The sequence below is a fragment of the Nannobrachium achirus genome (assembly GCF_963921795.1).
Source record: "Nannobrachium achirus genome assembly, chromosome: 16".
Taxonomy (NCBI): domain Eukaryota; kingdom Metazoa; phylum Chordata; class Actinopteri; order Myctophiformes; family Myctophidae; genus Nannobrachium; species Nannobrachium achirus.
The window spans coordinates 56,035,504-56,058,650 of NC_137823.1; the positions used below are offsets into that span (position 1 = coordinate 56,035,504).

The following is a 23,147-nucleotide window of genomic DNA, read 5'->3' on the forward strand; positions in this document are numbered from 1 at the left end:
TATTTCCACAGGGAAGTCATTCATGAATGAACTAATTATTGATATAGGACTGTCATAGGTATACAGTGTCATTGACAGTACAGTTCACTGGTACAAGGTCAACTAAAAGGAGATCCTAGAAAAGACTAAGCTTATTTCCACAGGAAACCATTGAAGTATCTCATATAACATTGAATGACGGATAGAACAAAGCACTATGCAGGGGAAACAATTTAAAAAATAAAACAATAAAAACAGCCGATCTACAAGGCTGCATATGTGAGCTTGTGGATCAGCTGTTTTGGGCGCCGCCACTGTCGAGGCTGACAAATGAATGATTGCGACCGTCAGGTCGCAGTTACTATCGAAACCTCGACCAGCTGTCTGTATGTCCGTCACACTTTTGCACTGCTCATATCTCTGCAACCTATCTTTGCAACCGCTGGCCCGATCCGTGCCAAATTTTGCACAGACAGTCCTTGCCCTCCACCCATCGATTCTCTCCTCCTCTTCTAGCGCCACCATGAGGCGAAACCCATTCTGGACACTACTCCTACAGATTTTGCCCTAAAATCACGCAAATCGCCACGCAGTATATATTAGGGAGTCTTACTGGTTTAATTATTTATTTATCCATGCCAAACGTTGCGCACACACACACACACACACACACACACACACACACACACACACACACACACACACACACACTCCTTGGCTGTATTTATTTAATTAATGAATGAATTAATTAATTATTTCCCTGTCTGCACCAGGCCGAAAGGACACATTGGCCCCGGCAACTAACTTTCCCCCGACTGCGTAGGCTACTGATTCTTTAAATAATTAATTAATTAATTATGGCCCCGCCCCCTGCACTGGCTGGGCTCACTGGTACAAGGTCAACTAAAAGGAGCTTTATTTATTTCATTAATTATTATTATTATTATATGAGGCCCCTGTCGAGACTGACTATTTATTTATTTATTTATTCATTCATTCATTCATTCATTCATTCATTCATTCATTCATTCATTCATTCATTCATTCATTCATTCATTTATTTATTTATTTATTTCCCTCCCGACTATGTTTCCTTCCATCCATCCATCCATCCATCCATCCATCCATCCATCTTCAACCGCTTATCCGGAATCGGGTCTCCGCCCCCCCCCCCCAGGCGTCTCTGCCTATCGGCTAAATAAATAAATAAATAAATAAATATATATAAACAAATAGCGTACATCTTTCTTCCTTCCTTCCTTCCTTCCTTCCTTCCTTCAATAAATAAATAAATAGCGTGCAACCTTTCTTTCTTTCTTTCTTTCTTTCTTTCTTTCTTTCTTTCTTTCTTTCTTTCTTTCTTTCTTTCTTTCTTTCTTTCTTTCTTTCTTTCTTTCTTTCTTTCTTCCTTCCTTCCTTCCTTCCTTCCTTCCTTCCTTCCTTCCTTCCTTCCTTCCTAAATAAATAAATAAATAAATAAATAAATAAATAAATAAATAGCGGTCCCCGAGGGTGTCATCGCGTGCGGGGCGGCGAGCCTGATTATCATGTATATGAGGCTGCATTAATTATGCTAATGAGGGCGTTAAGGTAGGTTTCCCAGCGCGTAAAAAATGCAGACGGCCGTATGTAAATGAAGGGGAGGAGCTTAGTCGACATATGCAAATTGGGGGCGGTGCATGGTTTGGAAATGCGTGTGGGTGGGGTCCGCATAAATTAGGGCCTTAAGGTAGGTTTCCCAGCGCGTCAAAAATGCAGACGGCCGTATGTAAATGAAGGGGAGGAGCTTAGTCGACATATGCAAATTGGGGGCGGGGCATGGTTTGGAAATGCGTGTGGGCGTGGTGCGCATACATTATGCTCGCATACATTATGCTAATGAGGGCGTTAAGGTAGGTTTCCCAGCGCGTAAAAAAAGCAGACGACCGTATGTAAATGAAGGGGAGGAGCTTAGTCGACGTATGAAAATTGGGGGCGGTGCATGGTTTGGAAATGTGTGTGGGTGTGGTTCGCATAAATTATGCTAATGAGGCTGTTAAGTGGCGTTTCCCAGCGCGTAAAATATGCAGACGACCGTATGTAAATGAAGGGGAGGAGCTTAGTCGACGTATGCAAATTGGGGGTGGGGCATGGTTTGGAAATGCGTGTGGGCGTGGTTTGCAGACATTATGCTCGCATACATTATGCTAATGAGGGCGTTAAGGTGGGTTTCCCAGTGCGTAAAAAATGCAGACGACCGTATGAAAATGAAGGGGAGGAGCTTAGTCGACGTATGAAAACTGGGGCTGGTGCATGGTTTGGAAATGCGTGTGGGCGTGTTGCGCATACATTATGCTTGCATACATTATGCTAATGAGGGCGTTAAGGTGGGTTTCCCAGGGCTTAAAAAATACAGATGACCGTAGTGAGCATTCGTTCCACGAACGCATTCATTCAATGAATGAATGAATAAATAAGTAAAGTGCACGTGCACACACGTGCGTGCGTGCGTGCGTGCGTGCGTGCGTGCGTGCGTGCGCGCGCGCGCGCGCACGCACGCACGCACGCACGCACGCATGTGTGCACGTGCACTTTATTATTTATTCATTCATTCACGCACGCACACACGCATGCACACTTTATTTTTAAATTAATTCATGAATACAGCCTGCGATATGCGTGAAATCTTGCAAGCACATTCCCACTAGGTCAAGGAACAGATGCCTCCCTTCTCACATTGGCCTGTTATAGCGCCACCAGCGGGTCAACTTTTGCATAACACATTTTTGGAACAAAATGCCTCAAATCATGCATGCAGCTAATTTCTGTCCTGATCTGTTGCATCTATTTCCTGTAGTAGGCTGCTACCATTTCAAAATAAAACATGTGTTGAATGATCACTTTACAAATATCCAATACAATGACTCTTGTTTTGAAATGTCCACTGGTATGACAGGAAGCTATGACAGGGCCCCTTAGTGCTGCTGACGGAACACAGGCTGAAGAGACGTTCTGAACTTCTTCTGAGTAAAAACAACACTCTCGGGCATTATGGAATATAAAGTTTCAACACACGACTTTGGGGAACAGTTAATATTTGCCATGCTCTCTAAAACCAAGACAATGTGGAATATGGAACAAAACGTGCCCAACTGGTCTTGTTGTTGTCATCCTCCTTACTTTAGCAGGTGAGTTAAGTAATTAATATAAATAATGCTGGTTTGCAGACAGTGATGCATCACTGTCAATTAAACTGTGTGCTGTCATTAATGTAGGCCTAGTTGTCTTAATGGATGATATTTATAATGCTGTTTTGGAAAAACGGCGTGGTGATGTTTGTAGTGTGAAGACTAATGTCAGAGTTGTTGTGTTGGAGTGCCATAGGGAAGAGTTCATTAGCACCAGAGAGAGATGGAGACAAGAGTTACAGACATGTCATTTTAGGGCTATCTCTTTGTATTGTGTTTCTGGTGTTATTATTGTGTCCATGGACATTTTTTAATTTTGGCAAATATTGACAATGCCAAAGACCCCTGAGTGAAACCAATAAGGCTACATTTAAAACAGAGCGCCGGTGACTTGAGTTACATATGGATGCCAGGTTGAAAGTGGCTAGCCTACTGTGTCACGTTGTGGTCTGAACAAGGACTTAGTTTGAACCATCCCCATCCTCTTTCTGTTATTACTAATCATAACAGGAGTTCCCACCTCTCTCCAGCTCTTTAGTAAACAGAAAATACGTTTTCGGGGTCAGGTTACCAATTGTATCCACTCAGAGAAAAAATATTTTCAGTTTAAATTTTGTAGTGATCCAGTTCCCATTTTGTCCGCTCATTGTTCCGTTTCATCACTTCCAATCTATCTCGTTTATCCTGTAATCCATAAGAGGTCTCTCTCCTATTCCTATGTATTTGGATAACATTTGTATCCTGGCTTATTTGGATAGAATTAGTATGCTGGCCTTAACATTGTGTATGCAAGTTATTTGTACAGAAAATATTAATTATTTATGTCTTATCCGTTGCTTTATTATCCAATGCTTTATTATTTAGATTTTCTTCTTATATCCAATCATAGTCTCATCCAGCAGTGCTTCCTTGTTACTGAACACGGACCTGGGAAAGCTCTGATGGATGAAACGTGTGTTAAATAAATCTCATCACTACCTGCCATTTTGATCGTGGACATTTTATTTCCTTTTTATGATGATTATATTACTATACTATATATACTGTATTATATATCTTTACATACAATTCAATGGTGGGATGTTGAATGTAATAAATCTATCCATCATCACATATCATAATGATCATTGCTCTCCACGTTGACCACAAGCCACTCTCACAGAAAACACATGAACAGCTTTAATTAAAGAAGTTCTCTTTATTACAGCAAAGAAGCCAAACATTACAGACAATAATAATAATTATGAACCATGAATAGCAACTTCATTATTCACACTGACCTCTCAATCTCATTCATCATCATGACACCAGCATCATGTCACTGTGGGCCATTTGGTTCATGGTGCAGAATAAAGGCAGGTGAGATTTAATGCCTGCCTCCTTCAGCATGACCTCAGTGCTATGACCACGGCATGCCGTCGGGCAGAAACCTTGTATTTCATAAACTAATGCTCTATGTCATACTTTGTCGCATGACAGTGTCGCACAAAAATAGTGAAAATGACCGATCTACAAGCTCCCTCACATGTCGCGATGCGACCTGCTCTGAGCTTTTATGTCTGCCATTACTGCCGTTACTGCAAGTCTATCTGCAGGGGTTTATAAATATAAAAACAATGTATTAACAAAAGCTTCTGACTAAATAACTATTGGCTCCATTGGAACACAGGCTCTCTCTCTCTCTCTCTCTCTCTCTCTCTCTCTCCCTGTAACTGTAACTGTTTTGGACATACAAGGTGTCCGCCCGACAGCAACGATAAATTCCCTGCCAAGTATTCTTCAGGCAGTTCTTTCTCTGTTCTTTGAGAGAGAAAAAGTAAAACAGAATACTGACATAAGCCTGGAAGTTCCAAATGCACAGCGGAACACAATGAGTTTCATTCTGCGATGGAACTCTGGTGTTCAATACCAAACGTTGCAAAACAGTAGAACCGCGCTAGGGATGGCATGAGTACTGGTATTTTGTATTTTATTTTATTTTTTAAAGGTCACATATTATCCTCCTTTTCAACAAATTAATATGGGTCTCTGAAGTCCCCAAAACATGTTTTTGAAATAGTTTGCTGAAAATACCACTATTAGTCTCTAGTCTATACCGCTCTGTTTCAGTCCTTTTTTCTGGACACCTTTTTGTGTCTGTAACTTTAAATCCAAGTACTCTACATGATTCTATAATCCGTCCTATGTCACCTAAAATAAGCCTACATTTATTTTAATGAGTCCCTACTTGATGTAAAACCGGGCTTGTTGAATCATGCTTACTGACCTAGGCAGCCCAAAATAAACTAACTGGGTTGTCTTAATTCACATTGTGTTTGTTAATAGGCATAGCAGAGACCCACAGTGCAACACACACTGAAAAAGTGAGTTTTTCCATAATATGGGACCTTAAATTTACAATAGAACTGTCACACTGTTCCATCGGTCAAACCTCTCTTCAGTTCCTCTTATTTAATGTAGTGGTGATGTTCTATTTACAGTAGAACTGCTAGTGTCCTAGCTAACATAGAACCTCTGACATTCTATTTACAATAAAACCATTTTTTTAAAGAACTTTTCAGTCAACAGCACAAACACCCCTGGTGTTCAGCATCTCTGTACAGCCTTGCTAAAGAGCCTGCGAAAAGTTCCAAACAACATTGTATCATGGCTCAAAAAATGTATTCAATACATTTGATCGTCCATGAGCGCGCATTCAACAAAGCCCTGCTTGCAGTCTAAAGATGCTGTCAACGACGAAACTCAAACGATTAGGCACGAGAGATAAGATATACTCCGTTCAAATTCCTGCTATTTCACCCACTGAGCCTGTTTGTAGCATTAGTGATGTGTGTAAGTATTGAATCAGGTGAGCGGGACACGAGGATGCATATTACAGCTCATCCCAGTCCAGACTTTAAACGGGGATGCGAGACATTACCCAGATGGCACGTAGGCACGTCAACTCGCCGAACTTGCATTTTTCAGGCGGCCAACGTTCTGCTTTACACGAGCAGAGCGAGGGTCTTTTTTACACAAAGAAACCACAGTTAACATCACAGAGATTCATAACGTGAAAACAAGATACTACTATTGAGTTCCATCTACATAGTCAAAAAACTACACCTAAATGCTTGAATATACAGCTCTGATGAGTGAGTGGCTCTTAAAACCTTTACTTCCAAGGGCCCAAACTGAAGTAAACTCTTACCCTGGGACCTGGGCTTCTTAAAACTAGTAGTTTCATCCTCTAGGCCTGGGACCCAAACTTAGTAAACTCAATCTCCCAACATTACCCAGACTCATACAATTAACTCTTTTTTGTCATGCATTTTGGGTCCCCCACCCCGAGCCAGAGTTCAAGAAACGCCGGTGCTAGAGTAAACACGGAATGGAGAATGATTGTTCTTTATAAGCAACGCAAGTAAACAAAACAATAAATACAAACAATGTGCTTTATCCATATAGACATATTTACACAAAGTCTTTGGCTTTATGAATAAACATCAGCTACAAAATAATAGTAAAAAAAACTAAACGTGAAAAAAAACGTGCAGGCAGTGCACAAGGCCGTGTGAATGAGCGTTCAATTCACTTCCAGGTGTGTCGGAATGGAAATTAAAATAGGACCCGTGAGTCACGTGACGATAATGGAGTATTCACTCTCATGTCCACCTACTCACATCCATAGTTTGTCCCAATCTGACGCTAGAGGAACATTCCCGAATTGACAGAACTGAAAGTGACTTGCACTCAGACAGATGATTAAGCTAATGCACATGATTGAGCAGGAGTAAAAGAAAAAGAAAAGAAAGATTAAGGATTTTACAATTACAGCATGTCTTGGGAGTCAAATTCTTCTACAGAAGGCTTAAGAATCTCTTTCCCAGCCGATCGGTTGAAGATGATATTTCAAAAGCAACAGAGATGAGAAGAAACAAGTTCCGCTGCTAGAAATCACCTCATCGGGCCCCGTAGTACTGCATGATGGTGTGTCAAATGTTATCACGTTCGTCATTGAGTGAAAATTCATTTTAAATTGATTTCTTTCTTTTTTTTAACTTGATAATAGTGTTTAAATGTACAAAATGCTTGACGAGAATGACTATAAAGGAAAATGAATCTAGGATTTCTGGCTTCCAATTCCATGATCGCCCTGACACAAACTGTCTGTTTTATATTCAATTGTCTTCCTTCCAAGACACTATTATCATACAAACTTACATATCAATAAGTTATTTCCATTTCCCTTATGTAACGACAATGTCTGACAAGTAACTCCCAAGAATTACTTCTCTCTTCTACCACTGTATTATCAACGGAATAACTTCTGAAAAGTAATTACATTATGATGTACGCAGAAACACAACAGTGATATTTTTTGGACTCAATGAACACTGAAAAGACCAGAAATGTTAAGATGATAAAGCTACTGCTGGCATATATGGACTGCTGCTGCGTAAACCGATCCACCACGGATGAAGTAGGTCAAAGTCTCACTCACTACGGACCCCAGTGTTGCAGCCCTTTTCTCTGGAGACTGTGTTTGCTGCAAAATGTGTAACAGCGTTCATCACCATGGTGACATGCCCGACAACGGAATCAGCATCGAAACAAGAGTTACTTAGCAACTGCAACGGAGCAGGATCTGAGGGGCTAAAACGTCTGCCACCGAAAGCTGTTATAATGCTGTGATTGTAGCTTGCTATAGTGTTGCAGGGAGGGGAAAGGGAGCCATCTAAAGGGTATATTAAGTACTGCGGTTGTAACAGCATGAAGCTTGAGCTCTTAGGAGGGCTGTGAGTGGTTAAATAGTTAAAACGGGGCCCAAAACACGATAAGAGGCCCGCTGGCACTCAAACAAACTGTACAATAAACATATTCCTCCTCCGCTCCACTCTTCTCCTCCCTTCCTTTCAAGAGTCTGAGAGGCTGAACATTTCCACTCGCTGCCTATAAATCGGGACGTCCCGTGAGTACGGTTTCGCTCGTTGCCCATTTGGCGTCTCCCCCGACGTGCGCTGCTGATCACAATGTTCTATCACTAGAGGAGGGACGCGATATGGAATGCGACGAAAAAAAATGGCCAACGCCGAGGGGACCTGGGACGTTTAAGCGTGAAGCGAAGGGTCAGACACGCGGGAGGTGAAAAGATGCTCTGCTTCTCTCCTCCCTTTCTTTCTTTCCTCCTCCTCCCAACCCCGCTTGTTTAGGAGGTCTCCATGAACTCCAGTGCAAGGTCGTAGCAGAAACGATACTGCTCCTGTAAGGCAGAGAACACACATAGGGCCGTTAATTGTCACTCAAATAATTGCGATTAACTATTTAATTGTGTTTTTGTCGTTGACAATAACATTGCTGTTTGGCTTGTAGGCTTTGAAGTTGCACATGGCAGATTTGACACATAACCTAAATATACAAAGAAATGTCTGACATATTTGACAACTTTACACTTTAAAAAAGAACATAGTGGAAATATCCGATCTACAAGCTCACAACGCGTCGCAAGTACATTTTATAGATGATAAATACAAAACGGTTTTGGACATACAAGGTTTCCACCCGACAACGACTATATGCTATAAATATAAGGTGCTGGGAGTGAAAATTATAATGTAGGGGTGCCTCGGATTAAAAAAATATTCATGGGGTGCCCTGAGACAAAAAGGTTTGGGAACCCCTGACACAGGGCTTAAGTGGTTAAAGTACAACAACATCTACACTCAGAATATACACAGACACAGCCTATAGATACTGTGTATAGGTCATTACATTTTTCTCAAAAGGATTTTTGTTTTTACATTGTGAAATGATTTAAAAAAAATGATTTAAAAAATGTTGCCAAAAAGAGAGAGAGAAAAAAAAATGCTGACATTGACGTGACTCCTTTCTAAATAATAGGACTTGTTATTGCATTGGGTTCCGCCCTCTGTTCAACTCAGTGAGTTGAGAATGGGAACACTGCCCTCATGTGGATTCTTTCATATCACACTGTAACACTGTTAGTGAACAAACACTCGGTGGGAAGGATTCCTGTCACAATATAGAGCCGTTTAACACTGTTACTGAACACACATACTGTGATTCCTACCTTGAGGCAGCAGCAGCAGCAGTGTTGCTTCTCCAACACAGACTGGTTGGACTTCCTGGTCAGGTGAGCAGGCTGGGTGTGAATTCCTTGGCTACAGCGACATCTGTTGATGGGGACCTACTGATTGGTTTTATTTCACCAGACTCTACCTAGCTCCAGTGGGTTGGGAGGGGCAGCGGCCTTCGGCCGCTGCCTGAGCACGCAAGTCCGGCTTGGTGCCGTCCCCCCACCTCGGCGCCTGACTCTGGCTGGAGCTTTACAAAAAAAAAAAAGCCAGCTGCTGAGCTGACCTGCGCAGCGTGCGTGCGTGCGTGCGTGCGTGCGTGCGTTCAGTTTTTGATTGATTGAAGAATTTATTAGAAGTTTGCAATAGAAAAAAGTACAGTTTCATGACAGTACAAATCACTGGTACAAGGTCAACTAAAAGGAGATCCTAGAAAGCCGAGGCTTAGACGGATAGAACATAGTACTTTATCTAGGATAATATCAGTTTCAAAAGCATAACATCAAAAACAAAAAAGAGAAAAGGGGGGGGGGGGGGGGGGAGCATGGGGGCTTAGTCTATTTACAAGTCACGGGTAGCAGCTGTCTGTGTCATTTCTGAGCGACCCCTAGGGGGCTAACCCTAATTCCAACTAGGGGTACGTTTTACTCCGTACACTAACCCTCTCCTCGCACACAAACACTCGTGTGAGTTGATTGGTAACTTTGGTTTGCTGGACAAAGGGCTCTAAGGGGTATACACTCAATGAGCCTTGTGAAATTGGAAATCCGAGGGAAGAGAAGGTCGTAGAGGGACATATGGGATATCAAAATGTTCGTCTCGGAGAGCACTACAACATATCTCAGAACCGAGTTCTGACATCTTATCGTCTCTGAGTTATTAAGGCTAAAAGGCTAACCCTAGGCTAACTAGGGTTGGCTTTTATTCACGAACCAATGGATCTCATGGGCTCTTCTTTTAGTATGTTTTAGAGCGCACTGAGACGCACGTTTTGATATGTGTTTCGTTTCGTTGCGACATTCGCTGTGCGACGCTAGGGTTAGCATTCTTTTAATTACTATAAAATCACAATATGCATGGTTTGGAAATGCGTGTGGGTGTGGTCCGCATAAATTATGCTAATGAGGCTGTTAAGTGGCGTTTCCCAGCGCGTAAAAAATGCAGTCGGCCGTATGTAAATGAAGGGGAGGAGCTTAGTCGACGTATGCAAATTGGGGGCGGGGCATGGTTTGGAAATGCGTTTGGGTATGGTTCGCATACATTATGCTCGCATACATTATGCTAATGAGGGCGTTAAGGTGGGTTTCCCAGCGCGTAAAAAATGCAGACGACCGTATGTAAATGAAGGGGAGGAGCTTAGTCGACGTATGAAAATTGGGGCTGGTGCATGGTTTGGAAATGCGTGTGGGCGTGTTGCGCATACATTATGCTTGCATACATTATGCTAATGAGGGCGTTAAGGTGGGTTTCCCAGGGCTTAAAAAATTTAGACGACCGTATGTAAATGAAGGGGAGGAGCTTAGTCGACGTATGAAAATTGGGGGCGGTGCATGGTTTGGAAATGCGTGTGGGTGTGGTCCGCATAAATTATGCTAATGAGGCTGTTAAGTGGCGTTTCCCAGCGCGTAAAATATGCAGACGACCGTATGTAAATGAAGGGGAGGAGCTTAGTCGACGTATGCAAATTGGGGGCGGGGCATGGTTTGGAAATGCGTGTGGGCGTGGTTTGCAGACATTATGCTCGCATACATTATGCTAATGAGGGCGTTAAGGTGGGTTTCCCAGTGCGTAAAAAATGCAGACGACCGTATGTAAATGAAGGGGAGGAGCTTAGTCGACGTATGAAAATTGGGGCTGGTGCATGGTTTGGAAATGCGTGTGGGCGTGTTGTGCATACATTATGCTTGCATACATTATGCTAATGAGGGCGTTAAGGTGGGTTTCCCAGGGCTTAAAAAATACAGATGACCGTAGTGAGCATTCGTTCCACGAACGCATTCATTCATTCAATGAATGAATGAATGAATGAATGAATAAATAAATAAAGTGCACGTGCACACACGTGCGTGCGTGCGTGCGTGCGCGCACGCACGCACGCACGCACGCACGCACACTTTATTATTTATTCATTCATTCACGCACGCACACACGCATGCACACTTTATTTTTTCATTAATTCATGAATACAGCCTGCGATATGCGTGAAATCTTGCAAGCACATTCCCACTAGGTCAAGGAACAGATGCCTCCCTTCTCACATTGGCCTGTTATTGCGCCACCAGCGGGTCAACTTTTGCATAACACATTTTTGGAACAAAATGCCTCAAATCATGCATGCAGCTAATTTCTGTCCTGATCTGTTGCATCTATTTCCTGTAGTAGGCTGCTACCATTTCAAAATAAAACATGTGTTAAATGATCACTTTACAAATATCCAATACAATGACTCTTGTTTTGAAATGTCCACTGGTATGACAGGAAGCTATGACAGGGCCCCTTAGTGCTGCTGACGGAACACAGGCTGAAGAGACGTTCTGAACTTCTTCTGAGTAAAAACAACACTCTCGGGCATTATGGAATATAAAGTTTCAACACACGACTTTGGGGAACAGTTAATATTTGCCATGCTCTCTAAAACCAAGACAATGTGGAATATGGAACAAAACGTGCCCAACTGGTCTTGTTGTTGTCATCCTCCTTACTTTAGCAGGTGAGTTAAGTAATTAATATAAATAATGCTGGTTTGCAGTGATGCGTCACTGTCAATTAAACTGTGTGCTGTCATTAATGTAGGCCTAGTTGTCTTAATGGATGATATTTATAATGCTGTTTTGGAAAAACGGCGTGGTGATGTTTGTAGTGTGAAGACTAATGTCAGAGTTGTTGTGTTGGAGTGCCATAGGGAAGAGTTCATTAGCACCAGAGAGAGATGGAGACGAGAGTTACAGACATGTCATTTTAGGGCTATCTCTTTGTATTGTGTTTCTGGTGTTATTATTGTGTCCATGGACATTTTTTAATTTTGGCAAATATTGACAATGCCAAAGACCCCTGAGTGAAACCAATAAGGCTACATTTAAAACAGAGCGCCGGTGACTTGAGTTACATATGGATGCCAGGTTGAAAGTGGCTAGCCTACTGTGTCACGTTGTGGTCTGAACAAGGACTTAGTTTGAACCATCCCCATCCTCTTTCTGTTATTAGTACTAATCATAACAGGAGTTCCCACCTCTCTCCAGCTCTTTAGTAAACAGAAAATACGTTTTCGGGTCAGGTTACCAATTGTATCCACTCAGAGAAAAAATATTTTCAGTTTAAATTTTGTAGTGATCCAGTTCCCATTTTGTCCGCTCATTGTTCCGTTTCATCACTTCCAATTTATCTCGTTTATCCTGTAATCCATAAGAGGTCTCTCTCCTATGTATTTGGATAACATTTGTATCCTGGCTTATTTGGATAGAATTAGTATGCTGGCCTTAACATTGTGTATGCAAGTTATTTGTACAGAAAATATTAATTATTCATGTATTATCCGTTGCTTTATTATCCAATGCTTTATTATTTAGATTTTCTTCTTATATCCAATCATAGTCTCATCCAGCAGTGCTTCCTTGTTACTGAACACGGACCTGGGAAAGCTCTGATGGATGAAACGTGTGTTAAATAAATCTCATCACTACCTGCCATTTTGATCGTGGACATTTTATTTCCTTTTTATGATGATTATATTACTATACTATATATACTGTATTATATATCTTTACATACAATTCAATGGTGGGATGTTGAATGTAATAAACCTATCCATCATCACATATCATGATTATCATTGCTCTCCACGTTGACCACAAGCCACTCTCACAGAAAACACATGAACGGCTTTAATTAAAGAAGTTCTCTTTATTACAGCAAAGAAGCCAAACATTACAGACAATAATAATTATGAACCATGAATAGCAACTTCATTATTCACACTGACCTCTCAATCTCATTCATCATCATGACACCAGCATCATGTCACTATGGGCCATTTGGTTCATGGTGCAGAATAAAGGCAGGTGAGATTTAATGCCTGCCTCCTTCAGCATGACCTCAGTGCTATGACCACGGCATGCCGTCGGGCAGAAACCTTGTATTTCATAAACTAATGCTCTATTTCATACTTTGTCGCATGACAGTGTCGCACAAAAATAGTGAAAATGACCGATCAACAAGCTCCCTCACATGTCGCGATGCGACCTGCTCTGAGCTTTTATGTCTGCCATTACTGCCGTTACTGCAAGTCTATCTGCAGGGGTTTATAAATATAAAAAAATGTATTAACAAAAGCTTGTGACTAAATAACTATTGGCTCCATTGGAACACAGGCTCTCTCTCTCTCTCCCTGTAACTGTTAACTGTTTTGGACATACAAGGTGTCCGCCCGACAGCGACGATAAATTCCCTGCCAAGTATTCTTCAGGCAGTTCTTTCTCTGTTCTCTGAGAGAGAAAAAGTAAAACAGAATACTGACATAAGCCTGGAAGTTCCAAATGCACAGCAGAACACGACGGGTTTCATTCTGCGATGGAACCCTCTGGTGTTCAATACCAAACGTTGCAAAACAGTAGAACCGCTAGGGATGGCATGAGTACTGCTATTTTGTATTTTATTTTATTTTTTAAAGGTCACATATTATCCTCCTTTTCAACAAATTAATATACAGTAGGTCTCTGAAGTCCCCAAAACATGTTTTTGAAATAGTTTGCTGAAAATACCACTTATATTAGTCTATAACCGCTCTGTTTCAGTCCTTTTTTCTGGACATCTTTTTGTGTCTGTAACTTTAAATCCAAGTACTCTACATGATTCTAAAATCTGTCCCATGTCACCTAAAATAAGCCTACATTTATTTTAATGAGTCCCTACTTGATGTAAAATCGGGCTTGTTGAATCATGCTTACTGACCTAGGCAGCCCTAAAATAAACTAACTGGGTTGTCTTAATTCACATTGTGTTTGTTAATAGGCATAGCAGAGACCCACAGTGCAACAAGCACTGAAAAGGTGAGTTTTCTTCCATAATATGGGACCTTAAATTTACAATAGAACTGTCACACTGTTCCGTCGGTCAAACCTCTCCTCAGTTCCTCTTATTTAATGTAGTGGTGATGTTCTATTTACAGTAGAACTGCTAGTGTCCTAGCTAACATAGAACCTCTGACATTCTATTTACAATAAAACCATTTTTTTTAAAGAACTTTTCAGTCAACAGCACAAACACCCCTGGTGTTCAGCATCTCTGTACAGCCTTGCTAAAGAGCCTGCGAAAAGTTCCAAACAACATTGTGTCATGGCTCAAACAATGTATTCAATACATTTGATCGTCCATGAGCGCGCATTCAACAAAGCCCTGCTTGCAGTCTAAAGATGCTGTCAACGACGAAACTCAAACGATTAGGCACGAGAGATAAGATATACTCCGTTCAAATTCCTGCTATTTCACCCACTGAGCCTGTTTGTAGCATTAGTGATGTGTGTAAGTATTGAATCAGGTGAGCGGGACGCGAGGACGCATATTACAGCTCATCCCAGTCGAGACTTTAAACAGGGATGCGAGACATTACCCAGATCGTAGGCACGTCAACTCGCCGAACTTGCATTTTTCAGGCGGCCAACGTTCTGCTTTACACGAGCAGAGCGAGGGTCTTTTTTACACAAAGAAACCACAGTTAACATCACAGAGATTCATAACGTGAAAACAAGATACTACTATTGAGTTCCATCTACATAGTCAAAAAACTACACCTAAATGCTTGAATATACAGCTCTGATGAGTGAGTGGCTCTTAAAACTTTTACTTCCAAGGGCCCAAACTGAAGTAAACTCTTACCCTGGGACCTGGGCTTCTTAAAACTAGTAGTTTCATCCTCTAGGCCTGGGACCCAAACTTAGTAAACTCAATCTCCCAACATTACCCAGACTCATACGATTAACTCTTTTTTGTCATGCATTTTGGGTCCCCCACCCCGAGCCAGAGTTCAAGAAACGCTGGTGCTAGAGTAAACACGGAATGGAGAATGATTGTTCTTTATAAGCAACGCAAGTAAACAAACAATAAATACAAACAATGTGCTTTATCCATATAGACATATTTACACAAAGTCTTTGGCTTTATGAATAAACATCAGCTACAAAATAATAGTAAAAAAAACTAAACGTGAAAAAAAACGTGCAGGCAGTGCACAAGGCCGTGTGAATGAGCGTTCAATTCACTTCCAGGTGTGTCGGAATGGAAATGAAAATAGGACCTGTGAGTCACGTGACGATAATGGAGTATTCACTCTCATGTCCACCTACTCACATCCATAGTTTGTCCCAATCCGACGCTAGAGGAACATTCCCGAATTGACAGAACTGAAAGTGACTTGCACTCAGACAGATGATTAAGCTAATGCACATGATTGAGCAGGAGTAAAAGAAAAAGAAAAGAAAGATTAAGGATTTTACAATTACAGCATGTCTTGGGAGTCAAATTCTTCTACAGAAGGCTTAAGAATCTCTTTCCCAGCCGATCGGTTGAAGATGATATTTCAAAAGCAACAGAGATGAGAAGAAACAAGTTCCGCTGCTAGAAATCACCTCATCGGGCCCCGTAGTACTGCATGATGGTGTGTCAAATGTTATCACGTTCGTCATTGAGTGAAAATTCATTTTAAATTGATTTCTTTCTTTTTTTTAACTTGATAATAGTGTTTAAATGTACAAAATGCTTGACGAGAATGACTATAAAGGAAAATGAATCTAGGATTTCTGGCTTCCAATTCCATGATCGCCCTGACACAAACTGTCTGTTTTATATTCAATTGTCTTCCTTCCAAGACACTATTATCATACAAACTTACATATCAATAAGTTATTTCCATTTCCCTTATGTAACGACAATGTCTGACAAGTAACTCCCAAGAATTACTTCTCTCTTCTACCACTGTAATCAACGGAATAACTTCTGAAAAGTAATTACATTATGATGTACGCAGAAACACAACAGTGATATTTTTCTGACTCAATGAACACTGAAAAGACCAGAAATGTTAAGATGATAAAGCTACTGCTGGCATATGGACTGCTGCTGCGTAAACCGATCCACCACGGATGAAGTAGGTCAAAGTCTCACTCACTACGGACCCCAGTGTTGCAGCCCTTTTCTCTGGAGACTGTGTGTTTGCTGCAAAATGTGTAACAGCGCTCATCACCATGGTGACATGCCCGACAACGGAATCAGCATCGAAACAAGAGTTACTTAGCAACTGCAACGGAGCAGGATCTGAGGGGCTAAAATGTCTGCCACCGAAAGCTGTTATAATGCTGTGATTGTAGCTTGCTAGTGTTACAGGGAGGGGAAAGGGAGCCATCTAAAGGGTATATTAAGTACTGTGGTTGTAACAGCATGAAGTGTTGAGCTCTTAGGAGGGCTGTGAGTGGTTAAATAGTTAAAACGGGGCCCAAAACACGATAAGAGGCCCGGCTGGCACTCAAACAAACTGTACAATAAACATAACGGTAGTTGAGACCATTCCTCCTCTGCTCCACTCTTCTCCTCCCTTCCTTTCAAGAGTCTGAGAGGCTGAACATTTCCACTCGCTGCCTATAAATCGGGACGTCCCGTGAGTACGGTTTCGCTCGTTGCCCATTTGGCGTCTCCCCCGACGTGCGCTGCTGATCACAATGTTCTATCACTAGAGGAGGGACGCGATATGGAATGCGACGAAAAGAAATGGCCGACGCCGAGGGGACCTGGGACGTTTAAGCGTGAAGCGAAGGGTCAGACACGCGGGAGGTGAAAAGATGCTCTGCTTCTCTCCTCCCTTTCTTTCCTCCTCCTCCTCCTCCTCCCAACCCCGCTTGTTTAGGAGGTCTCCATGAACTCCAGTGCAAGGTCGTAGCAGAAACGATACTGCTCCTGTAAGGCAGAGAACACATACGTTCAGTACACTATGAATACAGGAAGGTAGAACCGTTTCACAAGATCAAATATTTTGGCAAAATCTCTCAGTAGGGCTGTCACAATTATTACATAATCGTCTAATCGCAATTATTTGACATAATGATGATTATCTTTCTAATCGTCATAATCGTTTCCATGTTGAAAAATAGTGGAAATAGCAGATCTACAAGCTCACAACACGTCGTATCGCAACGTGTTGTGAGCTTGTAGATCGGCTATTCCCACTATCAATGTTCTTTTTTAAGTATAATGTTGTCAAATATGTCATAATTTCTTTGAATATTTAGGTTATATCTATCATGTGCAACTTCAAAGCTTAAAAGCCAAACAGAAATGTAATTGTCAACGACAAAAACACAATTAAATTGTTAATCGCAATTATTTGAGTGTCATAATCGTAACAGCCCTATCGCTCAGTGTGAATTCATCCATTTGACTCTGTCAGAGACAGGACCCATAAGGGGAACCGAGGATTTTTACAGTTCATGCAGAAGCAGCATGGAGTGCTGTGTGGAGAACATTGACAGGAGGACATGACAGGATGTTTTGTTGTCTTTAACTCACCGGAGTATCCACCATGTTGGGCTTGCTGTTCCTCAGGCTCTTGACAGCATGGAAGACATCAACCACACTCTGTCTCTTGGCCATCTCACACACAATGCTACTGGCACAGAACACCCCGCTGCGCCCACCACCGTTCCTACACACACAGAGTGACAGGAGGATATGAGGCAGAGTGAGTGCTCATGTGTTTTGTATTCTGTTTTACTTGTCATAATGGCATTTCACACATATCTTATCTGGCACAGATCTCACTCACACACTCACACTCACACACACACTCACACTCACACTCACACTCACACACACACACACACACACACACACACACACACACACACACACTACGAGTAACCATGAAATATGACTTAATAGCTGCCAAACCAGTATTCCCTCAGTCCAACAGAATGATTAAATGGAAAACGGCATGTTCTTTAGACAGATGGTAGGTTTGATGTACCTGGTATCCTAGTTTCAAGGAAGCACTAAGTTTTTTTAGTTTTTTTTGTTTTGGGGCTTTTATGCCTTTATTGGATAGGACAGCAGACTGACAGGTAATGGGTGAGAGATGGGGAGTGACAAGCGGCAAAAGTCCTACGGATCGGGAATCGAGCCGGCGACGCCGCCAGGCATCCATGCCTATGTGGCAATGCCTAAGTGGTATGCGCCTGGACCAGTAGGCCAGCGGGCACCCCGAAGCACTATATTGTTGTCTTTAGTTTGCACTCTACTTATCCTGAACACTTATCCTGTCGAGTGTTGACTAGGCTTCATGAGAGTTCATAAGATAAGAGTATCTGAAAAATGCCTAAATTGTAAGTTGTAAATTGTGCATACACACAGTGCATTTGCTGTGTGCGCGTGTGCGTGTGTGCGCGTGTGTGTGTGTGTGTGTGTGTGTGTGTGTGTGTGCGTGTGGATGCGCGCGCGTGTGTGCGCGCGCGTGTGTGTGTGTGCGGGTGGCCATACTTACAAGCAGTGCACTACGGTTCTCCCCTCCCCCTCTTCTCCCTCACGCTGCCATTGGTCGACCTGGAGGATGAGTTTGAGGAAGGAGCGCTTGGAGGCGGGGACTTCCCTGTGCCCCGCCCACCCCAGATACTGGAACTGACGAACCATCAAGTAGCCTTCCTGGGGCTGAAACACACACAGGCAGGGTTTTGGTTACCTGGAGCATTATTGTAACTTGTATTAACTATACAGGTAAATTACTGTATACAACTGTATTTAGTAATTCACCCTTTGTTAAGTCCCGCCCGTTGTCCCACCCCTCTTCACACCCATTGGTTGCTGTGTCTTAGTGGGACACTCGGTGGAACATTCCATCAACTACCATTACCAGTTGCTTCGTATTGCGTTCAATTCTAATTTCAAACTTGGTTTCAGTAAAATGGAGCTGCTCAGTGGCAGTATAGTGATTCAGCATGTTTTTAAATGTTTTTATTTCCCCCAAAATGCCTTTTTCAAACCAGGAGTCAATGCCTACTATTCTAACAAAAGGTTCAACGTGAGATGGTCGGCTATTTCTCCCAGGCCTAGCCCACTTGATAATCTATACAGGGCAGGCTATCTGTTATCCTTTTAAGTATATCCAACTAGTGTATGATGATGACAGTATGCGAGTGCTTACCCTGGTGAGGTTGCATACTCTGAAGAGCCGGCTGATGACGTCACAGTCCATTGAACAGGACATGCACTCCACCTGCACGGGACCGTAGCGTAGCATGCCCTCCTCTGGCCAGTACTGAGGACAACCCTGCATACACACCAGTGAGAGAGAGAGAGAGGCAGGGGAGGAGGGGGGAGGGGAGACATACAGTTAGTTGGAAAGCATAGATGTACTCCGTTACAAGTAAAAGTCCAGAATTCAAAATACGAAAAAGTACGAAAGTATTGGCATCAAAATGTATTTAAAGTACCAAAAGTAAAAGTATAAAATGTTTGAAAATATCCGATCTACAAGCTCACAACGCGTCGCGATCAAACAGCCTAGGTAAGAAATAGGGCTAGTGGTCTGTTGGAACCGTTTTCAAATAATTGTAGTGGAGTAAAAGTACAATATTTGGATCCGATGTGTAGTGGAGCAGAAGTGAAAGTATTGGAAATTGAAAATAATCAAGTAAAGTACAAATAGCTCAAAAGTGTACTTAAGTACATTACTTAAGTAAATCTACTTAAGTTACTTTACACCACTGTACATACGCGTGCATGTGCGTGTGCGCAGTGTCCTGTGCATGGCGTTAAACTGCCCCCGTTGTGACCACCATGTGTGTGCGTGCCTGATAAAGCAGAGTTAGACAGAGTTCAGTACCTGAGCCAGGTCGATCTCATTCAGCATCACCAGGCTGGTACAGCCGTAGTCATACACCAGACGCCAGAAGTCCTTCACCGTGTTGGGCAATGGATGCTGGGTAACGATGAAGGCGGCTGGCTGCCTGTAGCTCTGTGGGGAGAGAATGGGACACAACAACAATGAGGTCACACTTCCACCACGTGTGCACTGGTGCCATAATGCACTGTGAAAGGATTCCTCTCAATCTGCCAATAGGCTCTATGCACTGCAGCCACGTTGGAAGGAAATTGGGCCTCTATCTTACTTCCTTCACTAGGTGTTACCAATGATACCAATGAAGGCTCTGCTCCATTTAGTGTAGCACAGTGGTTCTCAAACCTTTTCATTTCAAGGACCCCATAACTCTTACGATTGTACAAATCCCTTACAGCTTCAACAGGGGGGTCTGGGACCCCTAGGAGGTCCTCAGAGTTACTACAGGGTGTCCTCCAAATCTTCCAGTCCTTTTTATATTAACAACTTGAACCCTAGAGTCCATATTCTGAGAACTGTAGCTAAAAATAGCAGATCTACAAGCTCACAGAGCTTGTAGATCGGCTATTTTCGGCAAAGGGGTTTAGTGCAGAGGGGAAAAAGAGCAGACTAAGTAGAGAGTGAAAAGTCAAGTTTATTAAGTATTGACATGAACCCAAAATACACTGATGATTGTGCTGTCAAACGATGACATTATATGGACATTATATGGAATCTATGAACAGGTTGTGGGGGTCCCTGCTTCATCTCTCTCTCAACTAAGGGGTCCTTGGCCTGAAAACATCGAGGACCGTAATTTGAGGAGCGACTCTGTTTGACCAGAGTCGGCATTAGTATCATTGTTAACACCTGTGAAGGAAGCAAGGGAGAGGCCCAAGGTTCTTATAGTCCAACTTCTCTCACCAGTGTTCTCACTTTGATCACTTTGACATACACCAACACACAAACACCGTGGGATACTTTGCAGCATATGGGATGTGAAAGAACAAGCATGTCGTTGCTGTCAGATGTAAACCTTGTGTAAAAATGTCTGAAAAATAGCAAACATACAAGCTCACAATGCATCGCATCTGAATGAGTTGTGAGCTTGTGCATGCTACTCTTGTGTGACTCTCTTGTACAATGAAGCAGGGCATTAATTTACTGAAAAACAAAGGTTTCTGCCCCACAGCGAAGATAATGTGATTTGTGGTCACATGGGTCAAGCAGCGGGCCTATCAGATGTGAGGGTATGAACTATGAAGGAAGCATGCATTGGAACTATTAAGACTAGGTTCTATAGCGTATATACATATACACAATATTACATCTACAGATATCAGGACAAGAGGTCAAAATGTCAACCGTTGGAACTATGCTGAAAAAGCGTTGCCGGGAGAACTTTGCCACACACAATGAAATAGAAATGACGTTAACACTTTCTATGAAGCCCATATGTCTCTAATGCATTAAAACATATGTAGAATGCATTACAATGCGCTTATATCACTGTATAATTATATTTATAGGCATTAATACTTTAGAACAATTATAACACATTATAACACATTATAAGGCCTTTTATAACATTACAGGTACTTGTAAGATCAAGTACTATAATAGTCAATAAATGCTACTCACTCAAGCCAATACATTTAAATAGCTCTATAACGCATTATATTCACCATTATAATGCATTATATTGTGATTATAAGCCATTGGGTCATTGGGTACTTTAAGCTAAATAACGCCATTCCTGCAGGTGTTGTTCTTACATATATTTAAAACAAAACCACTTTAGTAAATTAACTATCTATAGGCATACAGTGTTATAAACAGATTATAATGCATTATAAGTATTTTTACAATGCATTATAGACATGGCATTCATAATAAGTGTTGCTAAAATGTTAACGGACCGACATGAAAGTGCATTGAGCCCAGCTTATTACGAAGCATGTGGTGCTTGAAGAATGCGATGATGGACGTGAATGAGTTTGGTGACAGAAGCACCACAGACATCATTAGGCTTATAATGGGAGGGGATCAGGACACGGGTCAGGGTGTTTATAGTCTCGGGTAGTCAGACAATAGATCTCCACCAACTGAAATGTCCAGTAACATCTGCATTCAACACATACTAGGCCAGAACAGCTGTGAGAACGGCCGCCAACAAAACTACATCCACTTCTTTGAAAACAACTTGTATCACGGTTAGGGATGGGACGATATGAAAATGTCATATCGCGCTTATTGTGACAAAAGAAATTGCAATTTACGATATTATCGCGATAATCCATTATCTTGGAGCGGAACATTTCCAAAAAATTGCAGATTTACAAGCTCACAATACGTCGCAAAATGCGACGCGTTGTGAGCTTGTAGATCGGCAATCTTTTCTTGAGAGAGTGAAAAAAAAGACTATCGAGTACGTATATTAAAAGTACCTTTTACCATTTATAGAATTATAGAAGTGGTACCGGATATGCAGCTCTGCAAATAAAAGCTGAATTGATCCCGGACAATATCACAATAAATTATCCACGATACGATTATCGTGAGTGTTTTTTATCACGATAACGATAATATCGCTTATCGTCCCATCCCTAATCACTGTCCAAATAGGAAGGACCACCTTAATGTTTTGGTATGTCTTTTAAAACCTCAGAAACCCGTTTCCACCCAGCTTTAGCCCCTATCTTGAATTCAGAAGTCCCCAGTCGTTTCAGTAGACAGAGATCTCTGATTGTCTGGCTACGCGAGACTGTTGCGTTTATGACTGCGCTTTGGCATGAACCTGAAAGACACTGAAGCCATGAAACAAATCCAGTATCAAGAGATTTGAATTAAAAATCCCATTACCTGGAACTCTTCTGACAGCTTGATTAGGGAGAGGCCAAAAAGTATAGCTTTTGAAAATTGGACTCAATTGCACGAATATGATCATTGTCATCATCTCAAATTGGACTCATTGTCTTATTTGAGTGACCAGGATCTTTTATTATATATATTCATTGTATTAACTAATAGTATGACTTACATCCTCACTAAACTAGATTCCCTGAAAAGACACAA

General features: G+C 41.8%; 1 protein-coding gene across 1 annotated transcript in view; it reads right to left on the reverse strand.

Annotated features, from left to right (window-relative positions):
• Positions 1-13,124: 13,124 nt before the first annotated feature.
• Positions 13,125-23,147, reverse strand: part of ptprk (protein tyrosine phosphatase receptor type K) — a 182,390-nt gene continuing 172,367 nt past the window's right edge. The window contains exons 31-35 of the mRNA XM_080745394.1: positions 20,079-20,210; positions 19,398-19,523; positions 18,741-18,904; positions 17,771-17,906; positions 13,125-17,161 (exon numbers count right to left, since the gene is read on the reverse strand). Of these exons, the coding sequence (XP_080601520.1) occupies positions 17,108-17,161; positions 17,771-17,906; positions 18,741-18,904; positions 19,398-19,523; positions 20,079-20,210 (612 nt within the window). The 3' untranslated portion in view covers positions 13,125-17,107. The remainder of the gene's footprint in view (positions 17,162-17,770; positions 17,907-18,740; positions 18,905-19,397; positions 19,524-20,078; positions 20,211-23,147) is intronic.